At 33.9% G+C, this 17,045-nt stretch overlaps 1 protein-coding gene across 1 annotated transcript in view; it reads left to right on the top strand.

Annotated features, from left to right (window-relative positions):
• LOC106468984 (glutathione S-transferase 1-like) overlaps window positions 1-6,996 on the top strand; it is an 18,950-nt gene extending 11,954 nt beyond the window's left edge. Inside the window, exons 4-6 of the mRNA XM_022397382.1 lie at window positions 2,901-3,042; window positions 6,078-6,242; window positions 6,841-6,996. Coding sequence (XP_022253090.1) covers window positions 2,901-3,042; window positions 6,078-6,242; window positions 6,841-6,975 — 442 coding nt within the window. The 3' untranslated portion in view covers window positions 6,976-6,996. The remainder of the gene's footprint in view (window positions 1-2,900; window positions 3,043-6,077; window positions 6,243-6,840) is intronic.
• The last annotated feature ends 10,049 nt before the right edge of the window (window positions 6,997-17,045 follow it).

The following is a 17,045-nucleotide window of genomic DNA, read 5'->3' as shown; positions in this document are numbered from 1 at the left end:
ATAAAACTGAACTAAGTCAATTATATAAACACCACTATGAAAGTAATTAAATAAAATGAAGTGAAATTAAAGAGATCGATTTAGAAATGACGCTTAAGACGCGCTTCCTAATAGGAAAATAAAAATAAAAACACACAGCGATTACTTGACTCGGATCTTTTCAAACTAGTTCCAACGATAAAAATATTGATGGAGAATTGTTTGAACATGGCAGATATTAAAGTTTGAAGACCAGGTTGCAAGTGGTGTAGAAGGCATAATTAGAAGCATTCGTGAAAATAAAAGGATCATAAGATCTAACGCACTGAACTTAATGGGATAATACAACCCAGCGTTGGAAATGAGGTGGGGATCAGAATGATCTTATACATAATAAATTTTCCGTGGGAGCAAAACAGGAGTACCCGAGAAAAATCCAAAACGTACTTGAATGAACTAGTAGACCAGTCATTCAATGCGTCTATATCAACTTGATAACAAAAAACCCGACGGATGCATCGTTAGTGTGACCATACACGATACCTGCTAGACTACAGTATGTTACAAAGGGCTTGCACCGAAAGACTAGACCATCTTCGGAGTCTTCTCGTTTAAATCTCCAGTTTAGGAGACATCGATTTGTATCGTGGTAGTAGATTTTGGGATCCAGATCTGTGGGTATATCGGCTTGGATCTCACCTAAGAAACAAAAATCCTAGGCTTGGCATGGTCTGGTGCTTAGGGTATTGGACTCGCAATCTGCGGATTGTGAGTTTGAATCCTGGCCCCGAACATGTTTTTTTTTTTTTTAGACGTGAGAGCTATATATGTGACGGCCAATCCCACTTTTCGTTGGTGAAAGAGTTGACAGCGGATGGTGTTGACAAACTGCTTTCTCTTCTATCTATCACTTCTAAATTACGGACAGCTATCCCTGAATTAGTTTTGTGCGAATTCAAAAAAGAAAATTCTTTAAAGCGTGGCCAGTCACAGACAGGAGAAACTTCAGGAAATAGAACATTCTTAACATACACCTGGGATAGTTTTAGTGCATATAAATGTTCCAATTACTGACTAAGAACATCCTGGTTGATCTCTATTTTAGAGATTATCCTTCTAAAGTTAAGTTGCACATGCTATGACGACATTCTGTTCCATGACAAAAGCAAACATAAAGTTTTAAAAACCTATCCTGTTATATATTCACATATTTACCATTTACAGGAGAATAATGCTATAACGAAAAATCACCCAATAGTTTTAAAACATATAGCTAACGCTAGAGAATTTACTCCTACCAGATATGTCACTATTGTCGCTCGTTATATCGTTTTTGTGTTTGTTGACATACCATTTTCACCCGCTCATACAAAAAGAAAGCTAGTAGTAAATTATCACTAAGCGAAACTTAAAATATTAAAATCAATTTCGATGAACCCTGAACTAATGTTAGTCTCAAATAACGTTGATTGTTGACTCAACTTTTACTGCTCTAGTGCTCTGAGTGATTATACGTATACACAAAATAATGTATGTACCACAAAATTGCATCAGCAACAAGATATGTTAGCTAAGAGGATATCTTGTTTTCTGTCATCAAACGGTCCTAAGATTTGCATACTGAGAAAATACAAGAGAACAACATTCCGTGCATCAATGTGCCTTTAAATTTCCTTTAGGCTGCTTCACCATAGAGTTGCTGAGTTCTTTAGATGTGTCTGTGTTCTTATTTCTAGAAAAATACGAATTCCATCGCGTGATACATCGGGAATATGAAAACTCGCCATAGAGTGTACGGAGATCTGTCTGCTGATTCATGTACTTATTTTATTATTTCATACTAGGAGAAAACTCGTGCTTCGCGTAGGAAACATGTCTTTAGTTGTGGTATTTTACATTTGAATCAAAGTTTATAAAATGTAAAGACAGTACTGTATGTTTAAAGTAATTACAACAGTTAAGTGATCTGCTTAGTCTACTCACGTATGAGTTTAAGTATGTAGAGTTCTGAACGAATCTGATGGCCGTGTGGGGCGTCTCAATGATTGCGAGGTTAATTCTAAGTGGGTTAAACCTATTGCACAATACGTAATTACACCAAATATCTCTAGTACAAACGCTGAATGGTCTGATCAAAAATGACAAACCGTTCGACATATCTAGTGAGAGACACTAGATCTAGTGATGCTGTCAAAACCTAGATATTACTAGTAACTATTACAACTCAGTAGTTTTTCGGTACCGGCATTGTAAGTGTCTCAACATATAAACACTGCTCCCTACTGTGTGAAATGGGATTATGAGATCCATTCTATAAATAAATACCTTTCACTTTGCAATGCGTAGAACTATCTACATCCACCCCTCCCTTACGCATATGGCAACGTCGGCTGCACATATGGTGACGTCGTCCGTACTTCCGTACTTCTAATTTTCATTTTTTGCATTGTCGATGAAGTTTAAAAAGCTTCCCACGCACACATTATATAGATATTTGTATAAGACATTTTAGTTTAACACTAGGAATATTAACTATAAAAATTAATAAAAACCTTCCGTTTGTTCATTGATCCGTGAAAAGTCATGTAACTATTATTTTTACAAGGTTCATATAAGCCAAATATATTTTAACACCCTGTACAACCAATATAGCAAATGTGTGGAAATTAATATATGTGACAAAAGTAATCTAAGTGTTTTAGATAAGTTTATTTTGTTTGCTTGAAGATAAGCACAAAGATACACAATGGGCTATCTGTGCTCTTCCCATAACGGGTATCGAAAATGTTTAATAAAAAAATGTGGACAATGTTATACCTTTATTTCGTTCCTAGTAATTTAAAATTCACTTTTTATGCTCTCAGAATAGTTTTATTCTAAAGATTTTATTCTTGTTAAAAAGCATACATTATACCTTCTAGTCGTCCAATTATGACCTACCTGTGGAACCAATATTCTACAAATGACAGCTTGTACCCAAACGACCCGAAAAAGAGAGCAGAAGTGGAAAAAATGCTACATTTTGATATAGGAACATTATACAAGAGCATTGCTGAATATATAGTAAGTAGTTTTGTGTTGTCTCGAAAACTGAGTATTAGCACATTAAAGAATTGATGCTGTGAATTTAGCCACACTGTGTGATAGTGAGAAAAATAGCTAATTAATATGATAATTGCTATACACAAGTTCCGTCTTATTTCTTACACATGGGGTTTATTTCATTTACTCAACTTTTAATGTCAAATAGAATAATACGATTAATTTAATCCAGACCCTTATGAACAATTGTTGTGGTTGCTAGAACTACTATCTTGACCTCTGAAGTGAAACCTGATGGAATATAGTCTAGATATTTTAACCAACAAGAGGTAATACTCAGTCGGTTAAGAGATCACAGAGCTATGAGCTAAAAGATTGTACTTGAAAAATAACAACAACTCAGAGTCATTCTATGAACTGCTATGCTGCGGCTAAAAAATTAATTTTCTCTAACTCTATTATATGAGTTCTAATTTGGGTCATTTTTAGTTAGCACATACTCTATAATAAATTAGACTGAATTCGATTCTGCCTTTGGTGTCAGATTCTTGTAAATAGCTAAACTGTCTGATGTTTATAACCATGGGACCAGGCTGTTTTCATTAAATTGATTAACTTATTGAGTGCGCTGTATCATGAGCCAAGATTGTGGTTCATAATAGGGATCGCCCAGGAATTTCACACAAATTCTAGCATAACATAACAAAGACTATCTTAAAAAGTAGACTTGTTCTTGAAACAACACTCAAGACCTTCTATCTCAATGGCTAAGGCGGCTGAAATATTGATAATAGCAAAAAAGTTGATTTTCCAATTGTTATACAAAATTAATCTATTTTTTCTTCATATTATTATTAATATACATATTATTCTTGTTTCACAAGACTACAGAAAAAATGGCTATTGATATTTTATTTAAACCCGGGTAAACCCACTAAAAAACTCTTGCGTAGGTCATAAGGTAATTTTTATGTTGATTCTTGAAAGAAAATGAGAGATTTTATCAGTTTTTCTTTGTAACTGGACAAGTTTCTCTTAGAAGCCATTCCATCACCGAAGTCTACAGCAAAATCGGCTAGATATAATGCGGCAAAATCTATGCACAGCTACTAAACAAACTCGGGCGAAGGCTGTAGGGCTATCTTTAAGTTGATTCTTGAAAGTCAAGATTTCCACCCTCTAAAACTTTCTAACTTCTTCGCTAGCAATATAAGCTCTTCGAAGCCATTTAAGTAGAGTTATACTAGTCGGAAACTCTTCGTTTTATTAGAGTAAACAAGGTGTATATTTTTAACAGTGTTTTCAGCCTTATCATTATTGATTATAGTTTTACAAGCTGCTACAGAAAAAACGACTACGAATATATATATTGAAACCTGGACAATAGTAATGAATGCAGTATTGAGTATGTCATAGTAGTAGTTTTAAAATTGATTCAAGGGCCTTCGTTTTTTCGCCCTGAAGAATTTCTCTATGTCTTTCACTTTCCATCATGGAAAAAATCCGGTGCTTTACTAATGCGCATTAATTGAAAAATAATCTGTGAAACTTATAGCACATTAATTGGAAACTGCTACGTTGAGCAATCATCATTTCTCGAATTCGCTATTCTTCATTGTTTCTCGAATTCGCTGTTGTATTTTGTCTCTATGTGGTTTTCTGCGACTATTCAGCATGTTTTCTAACAGTAGATAATTACCTTAGTACTTATTCTACTGATTAAGTACTTCACTGAATGTTTGAGTGCGTATTATATTATTATTTTATTATTGTTTGTTTTGGAATTATGCACAAAGCTATACAATGGGCTACCTGTGCTCTTCCCACCACGGGTATTTTATTATTATTATTCATATTTTTATTTCACAAGCCTAAAGCAAAATCAGTTGGGTATTTTGGACCAAAACCTAGACAGATATACTATATGAAATGCTGTAAATGTCCATGATCTATTTAAAAAGTTCATTCTTTTTCATTGAATGTTAATATACGTGGCTATACATACATTATATATACGGTGTTGTTGTGAGCGGCTTCCTTTGTACTCGACGATTCTTAAACGCGTATTTACACGAAATCTCAGGCACAAGACCACCTGGCTCAGTAAATAATGGTTAGGTGGAAATAAAGCCAATGCAGCATTAAACTGTTTGAAAAACGTGTAATATTCAACTGAATGAATGCATATACACATATGTAGCTTAATTTTTTTTTTCTTCATAAACGGACGTAAAAATTTAATGAACAAGAAAATTAAAAATTGTTACTTTAAGAAGGTGGAATAGAGATAGTAAAAAACGTACAGAAATAAGTTGAATCAAAATACAAAAAATTGTATTTTCAAGCCTACAACTAGGGACTCTAAAAAAAGTGAACAAATTAGATTGGAAATAGTGTCTACATTATTTTATCATGTTTTACACCCCTATTTTGATCCCATGTTTACAGTACCTAACTATTTTAGTGGAATCAAAATAGAGATTTGGTGCTTGAAAAAATAATGTAAACTCTATTTCCAGCCTAGTTTGTTTACTTTTTAGAGTCCCTAGTTGTAGACTTGAAAACATAATCTTTGCATCCTGATTCAACTTGTTTCTGTACTCTTTTTACGATACCTAACCCCCTTTTTAAATTAACAATTTTGAATTAACTTGTTTGTATAATAGTTGATAACATTTATTGTTATTTTATTTCTATTTCTGTTGTTCTTATTCAAATGTAGATCAGAAGTTTTTATTTTGTTGTTTTAGTTTAGTTTAAAATGAATATGAGCAACAATCGCACTTAATCATTAGGATAGAATAATCCTGCTTGAAAATTTCAAGTCCAGGGGTGGGTTAATATATCCAACTTGAATTCCGATTTCAAGATTGTGATTTTATTTTTAATCAAAAATTAACTTATTTTTTAATGTATATAATTTATTGTATCTATTTTTTTACTGGTCCAACAAGATAAAATTTGACCTCACCAATATTTTTATATACATATTTTTTCATTTTGATTTTACAGATTTTGTATCTTAACATCTCCGCCTCTTTTTCCTTTTCGTCTAGCTCCCTATGTTGCTACGCGGAGCACCTCCAGATCAAGAAAAGGAAAAAGTTATGAGACAGAAAGCAAAAATACTGGACAATATTTTACAGAAACAACCCTATGTAGCTGGACAAAACCTTTCTCTTGCTGACCTCTCTATTCTCGCAGGGATAACATTTCCTGAAGTTAGTTCATCTCATAATATTCTCTGTAACTTATTAAGTAAAAATAGTCCATACTATCGATAATTATCTTATCTCTTTATGATAACTGTCAAAAAACGTATTTCTGTTAAGACGTTTAATATTCTAGAAATCTAAGCGATGTCAATGCACTGGATATTTAAGTCCACCCACCCCCCACCCCCCCAGTGGCACAGCGGTATGTCTGCGGACTTACAACGATAGAAACTGCATTTCGATACCCGTGGTGGGAAGAGCACAGATAGTCCATTGTGAAGCTTCGTGCTTAACTTCAAACAAAATTATTTATTTTCGAATATCCATGGTTCTACAGAGTTTCATAGGCATTTTTTAAATGTGTTTTTCTGCTTTATTAGTAACTAACATATTACTGAAATACAACGGAGTATATTACGTTTATAACTTAAAGGCTGGAAACAATAACAAATATTTTTCTAGAGACAATTTTTTAGAAACTCGTGTTCAAGAACAGTTCTAAAAAACTAGGCTATGCGTCATTGTTTTAAGAATTAGAGTTGATTGTTGTTGTTTTTTTACCGAAACATATCACTCAAATGAAAACACTGTGGTTCCATTACAGGTGATTGACTATGACCTCGTAGAATTTTCAAACATTCAGTTGTGGATCAAGAAAATGAAGGTAGAACTTCCATACTATGAAGAATTCATCACCCAGCCAATTGAAGATTTTAAAACCACAAAGGCTAACAAATGAACATTCATGAATAAAATATGATAAATTTTTGCGATTTTCTGACATTTTTATAATCTATATAAGATGTACGAAATATTATACGAGTATAAATCCTATAATTTTTGACGTGTACTTAATTTCTTTCCATGAAATATTCAAAATAAATTTCATGACTAAAACCAGAATGAGCATGTTGTGCTGTTGCTGGTGATATCAATATACTAACGAAGTAGGACAAATGTGATGACTTAACCTTTATGCCAAGACGTAGTTCTACAGTTCCAAACTTAGGTTTTAAGTATCATACTACATATATATATGTATATATATACATGTAAAACAAGAGATACAATTAAGTAAAATTTTACATCAAAAGGAAGGGCAGCGTTAAAAACAGCCTAACCACACCCAAACCTTTGATGATGAATAATTATTAGATCAAGGAACGAATTCTTTTTCCAGATAAATAAGTCGCAACAGCAGCAACATGACTTAACACCTGAGTACCAGTTACGAAGTGGGAAAATATAAGATTTACTCTGGTTTTGGAGGTTTCTGAGGAAGTAGGATCTACATAGAGGTGGTGATATACCGTCTACAAGAATAATCTCCCTTCGCCAGCATCATAAACGAAAAAGAAACAAAAAACGCGGTTGCTCAGGCCCACAACGACATTCATTCTTACCACCTATTGCTGTCTGCATCTAGTTGTGGAAAGGTGGGTGTTCTAGAAAAAAAAAATTGCTGGCGGTGATAAGTAAAGCTTATTTTCTGATGTTGACATTCCAGCCTCTGTTTTAGTATTAGTTGGCATTCCAGCCCCTGTTTTAGTATTATAAGCTATAATTTTGTGAGACGGTAAAAAACGACCCGTAACTATAATGTTACAGAAATATATATAAAATCTTCCCGACATTTATAACTTCATCCTCTACCCACACCGTTCTACCATTAACTAAGAATAATTGATAAGCGTGATGTATTTTTATAGGTGACTAGACATATGACCTATAACGCGTATATATATGTTTGTTACTTTTCTGAAGAAAGCACTTTATAATTATAAATAAACCTTTACTTTAGTGAAAGCTATTATTAACAGATTCAGTTATAATATTTTAAATATTTTCTTGTGTAATTCCGCAAAGAACATTTTTTTTTGATATTTATTTCAAAACAATTTTAATGTTTTTGATTATAGTTCATTAAATCTATTAAACATTAATTTTTTGTACTCAAATACTGGCATTAAAATAAAATACCCCAGTTTGTTACAGATCCTCCAAAATCCAAGCAACTATGAATATATATATAATATATTTGCTTACATGTAATGGAACACTACTATTAAAGTTTGTTTTGAAATTCGCGCAAAGATACACAAAAGGTGTATCTGCGCTAGCCGTCCCTAATTTAACAGTGAAAGACTAGAGGGAAGGCAGATAGTTATCACCACCCACCGTCAAATCTTTTACCAACGAATAGTGGGATTGACCGTCACATTATAACGCTCTCAAGGCTGAAAGGGCGAGCATGTTTGATTCGAACCCGCGACCCTCAGATTACGAATCGAGCGCCCTAACCACCTGGCCATGCCGGGCCTACTAATAAGACAGAAAAGGTCGTAAATTGGAAGTGAAAATTCCTTCTTTTATCAAATACATTGATATCAGTATCATCATTAATTATTTTAATATCATAATCCAAGGATTGTGCTTCAGAGCAAGAAATTGTACTTATATCAATTTGTAAATGTAAAGGATAGATATTATAGAGATAATGATTAATTTTGAGATTTCTTACATTAATTAAGTCATCGATATACATATCTGTTAAAGCAAAAGAATTCAGGACTGGAGGTGTTTTACATGAACTAATTTTCATAAAGATAAGGAATGGCAATACAGGTAAGATAATTTACACTCATTGTGATACTTAAAGAAAATACAGTTGTTATAAATACAACAACTTAACAGTTCTTAAACTTTTTAGTGGCAAAATGATATAATTGATCAATCAAAAGCTATTATATTGATACATTTAAAACACGGACATGCTGTTTTCATCGCGAAGCTTCGCAATGAGCTATTTACGCTCAGTCCATCGCGGAGAATCGAACCCCGAATCTTAGCATTGTAAGTCCACAAACTTACTGATGACCTACCAAGGAACAAGCACGAACATATATATATCATCTCTCTTTTTACAACTGATTTTTTTAATATATGTACTCAATAATACTTTTTTGTTACAGTGTTTGCTTGTTTGTTTGTTGTTAAGCGCAAAGCTACACAATGGGCTATCTGTATCTTGCCCACCACGAGTATCGAAAACCAGTTTTTAGGGTTATAAGCCTTCATATTTACCACTGAGCCACCGGGGCCGTTCTGAGGCTAGAAAGCAAGCATATGAAACAGATGACGTGGCAGCAGTACAAAGGACATAAGAGACACTCCAATGACAATAATGATTTGATATAATGACAAAAAAAAAAAAAGAATTTTGAATTTACTTATTGATGTTTTTTTATGTTTATTTATTGAATGCATTATTATCCCATCACATTGAAATGATTTGTTTGTTGTCAAGCATAAAGCTACACAAAGAGCTATTTGTGCTCTGACCACCGCGGGTATAAGAAACCCAATATTTAGAGCTATAAGCCCCTAAAACTACCGGGTTGAAAATAGTGGAATGGTATCATTATAACTGAAATTAAATATATATGTGATGTGTCTTTTCCACTTTGACTGATCTACATGAGTAGCAAAAATCTTAGTTTTATTTATGATTATGAACCTGGAAAAGAACAAATAGATGACGCATATTCAGTGGACTTGAAAAATAAAACTATAAGCTATGGAGGAGAAAAGAAATAAGTTGTGGGAATCCTTTACTAAAGAGTTATCTACAGATGCACGTTGGAACGGTTAAAAGCATAAAGCGATATTCGTGAAACTTCCATATTTTGTGGATAGTAGGCCTTAAAAATTATTTAGCGGTTCAGTGATGGTAGTCAGTTGATAATGATATTTTGTATGTACCCCAAGAAGGTTATTTTTAATCTTTGTTCATATTTTAAAAGTTAACTAACAAACGTACTTGGGCCAGGCATTTCATTCAGCATATAGCATATGAAGAATCAAAAATTAGGTTGACGAAGAAAGATGTTAATTGATTTTTTTTTGCAACTCACACATTTGGTAAACGGAAATATCATTATTTAAAACATATATACGTACTTTATTATCCAACCGCGTCGAAATTTTTCAAATAACATTCAGTTATGTAACTTCGAAAAATCGTTATAAAAATGAATAAATGTAAGGTGCAGTATTCGGTAACATAAATTTCTGTATGATTACTAACTGTTTGCAATAATTATAATTTTTCTTATTTTTCACTGCGTTGACTAGATATTTGTACTTGTCATTAATTTTTACATAACGTTAGCTTGAAAATTAAAACAAAAATAATACAGAACTACTCAACCTTAATAGTTTTTATTTATAACAAGCTTTACAAACAAGCCCGGAGACAGCTGCAGCCCCCCCCCCTCCAGTGGCACAGCGGTATGTCTGCGGACTTACAACGCTAGAATTCGGGTTTTCGATACCCGTGGTGGGCAGAGCACAGATAGCCCATTGTGTAGCTTTATGCTTAATTACAAACAAACAAAGACAGCTGCATTGTAGCTCTAAAAAGCTTGTTGCTAAAATGTATTATAAGCGTGGTGAAAACCTGTGTCATTCTTTAATGTTTTATTTTTGTATAAAAACAGTGGTACAGCAAATTTTTTGATCACAAGACTTACCTACCACGTTTCGGTCGCATTAAAATTATATGAATTAATTTACAAGTATTTAGAAAACTCATTATACTCTTTTTATGTCACCCAGAGGAAAAGCGATAAGTCTAAGGACTTACAACACTACATTTTGGGGTTCGATTCCCTGGCGTAGACAGAGCAGACAACTCAATGTGGCTTTGTTCTAATACAAAGGCTTACTTATCTAAAATAAAAATATATTCAAAACTTGTTGTGTTGTGTTTGAAAAAAAAATATCCGAAATTGACGAAAGAACCACTCTTTTTATTTGATTCGCTGTGTTTTACTTAATTAATTTTTTTCTTCTTCTAGACTTCCTTTCTCTAACATACTGCCATTATTTTTAGTGGGCAAACCATGTTGATTGTAATACAAGCTATAGTGCATGTAATGTTATGTTTCGTACAGGGAGTATGTTAAACGTTATAGAGTTTATTTCTCAAGTTATAATAGTTATACCATCAAGCGATTTATTACCACTAAGTTAAGTATGTATTGCAAATCACTTCAATTTCAAAGTTTTTAAAAAATATTAGATACTATTTAATCTTAAACCATCAATAAGGGACGAAATGCGTACGAGTACAGCAAAGTGGGATGTGATTAATTACTTTTAGTGTAAGCGTATCGATAGATTATCATGTATTACGTTCATTTTAAAGATACATCATGAGACATACCTTCTTATAATCGAGACCCCAGCAAGAAGCCCAACTAAACCTTCCCCTACGACTATCAATACATTATCGACATCACGATTTTACCATCGACAAGTCCAAGAAAACCAGTCTTTCCATTGGCGACCAGAATAGTGAGATTGGAATACGAGAAAGCCCAAGAGTGAGCTTGTCGTTACGAAACTAAACAACTACTTCTATTCCGTTCCAAAAGATGATTCGCTCGTTTCAGAAAAAAGATGAAGATTTTGATTTTACTGGAGAAAATTATGGTTGTCGTGGTGAGTATTGTGTTCATCTTTGTAGCTTACGCACGTATTCAGGGAGGGGGTGGTGGTGGCAGAATCCCCTATTTTTGTGTTATAAAAATTATGCTTATACAGGTATAACGCAGCTGCTTAAGGTATTTAACGTTTCTTACATGATCTATATTATTCTGATGAAGCATTAGCATTTTTTAGCTTGAAATATCGCATGGAATGGCTTCTGTTGACACTTTGTAATTTTAAACCCGAGGCCGTATGTATCGCTACTGTCTGGTTTTGTAGGCCAGATTCTTTATAGTAGATGTATGTGATTTGTTGGCGATAAATTTCAACAATAAACAAGCAGCAACACAGTCCGCTTGTATTAAAATAATATATAAAAATAAGTCAAACGTATATACAAAATGTTCGTTAAACTTTTGGTTGCCACAGTTGTATCCAGAGTTTTAAATAATTGTCTCTTTTGCGTCAGAGTCCGCACAGGCTGGTTCAATTACTTTAGTACACAAGTGACAAGACGAATTCCTCTTCTCTGCTCTGTTATTACAATACAGTCTGTGATAATTTCACTTTAAAAATCACCATTATACTTTCTTTATCGCTAAACTCACAATCACGCAGTTTAGATCTAAATACTAAACTTTCAATGCCATCAAAACTCACACAAGAGCTTTCTATATCTGATAACAGACAGGCTATAGATTTTTGCAGGCAAGATTTGCCAAATCCTGTTATTTTATATGAAAAAACTTCATGGATGGAAAACAAGATAGCATTCTATACCTCTCCAGGACATACCCCAGTATACACTTGTTTACTAGGTTAAATTTCTAGAAGAGTATTATACATAAAAATACCTTTTTTTCAACACTCTTGTAATTATTCAGTCTAATGATGAGTCATATGCCAGCCGTAGGTGGCCTACTAATTTGCTTATAGTAGATATTAATTGGAGAGATGAACTTCGGCCTATTTTTATCATTTATAATGTAGCGATCTATAAAACTTACTAAGTCATTTTTAATTAGGTTTTCTCAAAATATTTGATGGGACTATCTAAAAGTCTGTTGTAGAGTGGTTGTATGCTTGCATATTTGTGCATGAATACCGAGCTTGTGGTACTGACTACTCTGTATGCTGCTGTGAGGACTGAGTTTCGAATTGTGTCTAATTTGCTATCTTTTTGTGTAAGTATATTCTATAACAGGTTGTATGATGAACTGTTTCTAAATTTTTATGATATTTATAGTGCTGTTTCTGTGTTTTTACCATACAGGCTCCTAGCGTAGTCGTTCGTCGCCATACTTTGTCTCTGATTTGGGTAATATGTTTTGTCCACGTTAATTTAGATTCGTAAGTTAAGCCTAATAATTTTACTGACGTGGAAGTCCGGAGACGGGTACCGTGTAAATACAACTTGCGTGGGTATTTATATGTTTTGATGGATTTGTAAAATAGTACAACTGTAGGCTTTGGAACATTTATTTTTATTCTATGTTTTGGGCAATATCCAACTATTTGGTTTAGTACTGGTTACAGATGTGTAATGATTATATCAAGAAAGCAGATGATAGAGTATCATTTTTTGTTAAAACTAGCTACTGTAGCTACAGTTAACCTAACTAAACGATCAGTAGTTTGCTGAAAGTTTCTGAAACCGTTTTGTTTTTTTGGTAATTTCGATGTGACTTCCAAAAATGTGGATAGTCTGTTACTTATGATTCTTTCTAAAATTTTGCTTCTGCAGCTGGCCAGATGAATTGGACTATAACTTTCTGGTTTATTCTTTCAGGAACATATGAACATTTGCATGCTTCCAAGAGGCTGGAATATATCCTAAGTTCAAGAATAGCTTGAATAGTGACGTTTATTGGTCAAACAATCTCCGAGTGCCTTTTTTGAGAAGGGTGGCTTTCTTTCTGGATCTTCTAGGAGAAAATTGAACTGTTCATGGACAGTATTGGTTGGTTGTCCCCACCCACCTGGCACAACATCGTAGTTGCTTAGCAAAAAAGATTCCAACATGAACCGGTTTAATCCGGATACCTGATTCTATGTTGGAACATTCCTGCGAGCCAACTATACGTCCTTCCTATGAAAACAGAGAAGCGAGGTAACTAAGAGCAACATAAAGTTAACGAACTTTTCTCGACCACACGTAGCCACCATGACAGTCCGGAAAGTACATAATCAAAAATTTAGAATAATTACATGTCACTAGAGAAGGTAGAAAGTTCATGATATGCTCGTATACCACAAAGGAAAAACGAGACAATTCCTTTATTTCTCAGAACGAATAGAGGAAGATATAACAGTTTAATCACTTTATACCTGAACAAATAAAAACCTAAAACAAAAATAAAATGTTTAAATCCAAGACGTAAAATATTTCACGGCCATCAAAAGCTATAACATGGTCAACCTAAGACTATTATACAAGTTATGTCAACACAAGCACACAATTAAATTCCGATAATATTTTTAGGTCATTAGATACCTCAAAAGAATAATATGATCAGTTGCAGCTGACTTACCTTTGTGGGACTGCTCATATCATCTCTTCACACGGAAGAAATATTATATATATTTCTATTTTTTTGTTCTTGATTTTATTGCATACAGCTTGATACCAAAACACGCGTACAAGAAAAATAACAATTAAAACCACGTTTAAATTTGGTATGGTTTTTGTTCTGTCGCTCCTGGCCCGGCATGGCCAGGTGGTTAGGGCGCTCGACTCGTACTCTGAGGGTCGCGGGTTCGAATCCCCGTCACACCAAAAATGCTCGCCCTTTCAGCCGTTGGGGCGTTATAATGTGACGGTCAATCCCACTATTCGTTGGTAAAAGAGTAGCCCAAGAGTTGGCGGTGGGTGGTGATGACTAGCTGTCTTCCCTCTAGTCTTCCCACTCCTAAATTAGGAACGGCTAGCGCAGATAGCCCTCGTGTAGCTTTGCGCGAAATTCAAAAACAAAACAAACAAAAAACAAACTCTCGCTCCTACTGAGATCATTATTAAGTAAACTTGAAGTCGAATCTCAAAGGAAACAAGATCTCGTTTGGTTCTCTGAATTGTGTTTCTTGAATCTCTAAACAAAATGGAATAGTAAGAGTTTGTAATAAAGTATGAGATTATTTCTTTGTAGTCTTAAATTATGCAACAGCAAACTATAATACATTATTATATATAAAAAAAACAATAACATAGGACCAACTGTGGTCCAGTGGTTAATGTGTCATACTGTAAATGCGAAGGTTTATGGTTGGCGCAAAGTTCCCCTAATCGTTTGGAGTAGCCAAGAGTTGGCGGTGAGTGTTGTTGACCTTCCCTCTAACCTACCATCTAAAAATTAGGATTATTGGGTCAGATAGCCCTTGTGTGAATATCGAGAAAAACATATAAATATAAGATTGAAATTCGTAGAAAATTCTATTTAAAAGAAAAGAAAAACCTCAACTTTTCGCAAGGCTATCAGTGCTGTACACCAAACGTTATTCAATCGCATGGTATTATATGTGTTACCATAATTTAAGCCAGAAAATTATTAACATGAAGATAGTATCTCTTCCTGAGAATGGATTATTGCATACTTAGTGGTTGTATCCTTATGTTCACGATACAGAATTACATGACAGGTTAAACAGAGAACGTTTTAAAATGTTAATTTTGTCATACATGGTTACAGATTTCTCAAAGATACGTTTACTAACCGATAACAAGTAAACTGGTATTATATTAAGATTTGTTCTCTGTATTACTCATTTCCTTTATCCTATAATAATACCTAACGGTTGGAAATTGAGATAGTTGTTTACTGTCGAGATAATGTTTACTGTCCTCCAGTTTGAGTTAAAATTAATTCAACAATCATCAAATTTACATAGAAACTAATAATTGCAACCAAATGGAGCCAAAAACAGTAGATTGATAAACTTCTTAAACACAACATTTGCTAGTCTTTGTTCCATTCAAACTTTTTATGAATATTGATTCACAGCGCATAAGAATTGAAGTTCAATAAACTGTTTGTCTCCGGTGGGACAGCGGTAAGTATACGAACTTATAATGCTAAAATCCGGGGTTTAATTCCCCGCGGTGGACGCAGTACGTAGCCAAATGTGGATTTGCTCTAAAGCTACTAACCAATCAATAAATTGTTTTTTTTTTCTTTTAAGGAATTACCTAACATCATATATCGAAATAAATGTATGTTGTAATTATACAAAGCTTAAAAATCATCTTGAGTATTTACTTGATAAATTGAAGCAAGGACAAATCCGAAAATAACTTATGATTGTATCAGCAGTTATAAATTTATATATATATACGATCATAAATGTTTCCTTTTGTACGATAGATGGCAACTCAATCGATATTCTGTTGGTTGCACAAGAAAACTGGGATTGAGCAGAGGTATATGAAAATGGAAATAACTTTGAAATTGCACAGACTGGTAGGGTAGCCCATTAAAGTTTAAGAGTTAATTCATTACCTTTGTAACGAAAGAAAAAGTTATATTATACGAGCAAGAAACTTATTTTGTAGAAGATAAACAACAACAACAAAAAAAAGGGGGGGGGGAGGATCATTCAACGGAAACATTTCACTTAAACAATACATACAAAAAAGAAAGATGATATTTTCGGCCTGCTCACTTATGAGACACTTATGCTAAAAACCCCCCTAACTTAAAACTGCTGGCCAACAGAGGGAGGGAAACCAGTCATCAGTGCCTGTTCCCCATACAGCTACTCTCACCAAATAGCGATTTGTTTGTTTGAAGTTAAACACAAACAAACAAATTTATAAATTGTTACGTAAGTTGCCAAATTGGCTTAGATATCTTAGGATATTTATATATATATCACTTTTTCATATGGTTGAGCATTTCTTTGTTTATTAGTTGAATTTTTCAAAGCCTCGTGGCATTGTGGTTAAAGTGCCAAGGTGTGAATCGAAAGTCCAAGGTTTACAGCACGAAATGCTGTTGAACATGCTTTGCACATTCAACCAAAGAGCCAATATAACTATGGCATTCGGTGTGCTATTCGCCCCCTCCCCCAGTGGCACAGAGGCATGTCTGCGGACTTACAACGCTAGAATCCGGGTTTCGATACCTGTGGTGGGCAGAGCACAGATAGCCCATTGTGTAGCTTTGTGCTTAACTTAAAAAACAAACAAGCAACTCCCGACTTCATTGTGCTCCAGTACATGATCAGAAATTTAAGTAATTCTAAGAACATTTGATGATAACTTCAAATCCGCGATAGATCATTATTCATTATTTCTTATAATTGCCTGATTTCAAAATACGCCAG

The sequence above is a fragment of the Limulus polyphemus genome, unplaced genomic scaffold (genome assembly GCF_000517525.1).
Source record: "Limulus polyphemus unplaced genomic scaffold, Limulus_polyphemus-2.1.2 Scaffold3249, whole genome shotgun sequence".
Taxonomy (NCBI): Eukaryota; Metazoa; Arthropoda; class Merostomata; order Xiphosura; family Limulidae; genus Limulus; species Limulus polyphemus.
This window is presented reverse-complemented; position numbering and strand designations above follow the sequence as displayed.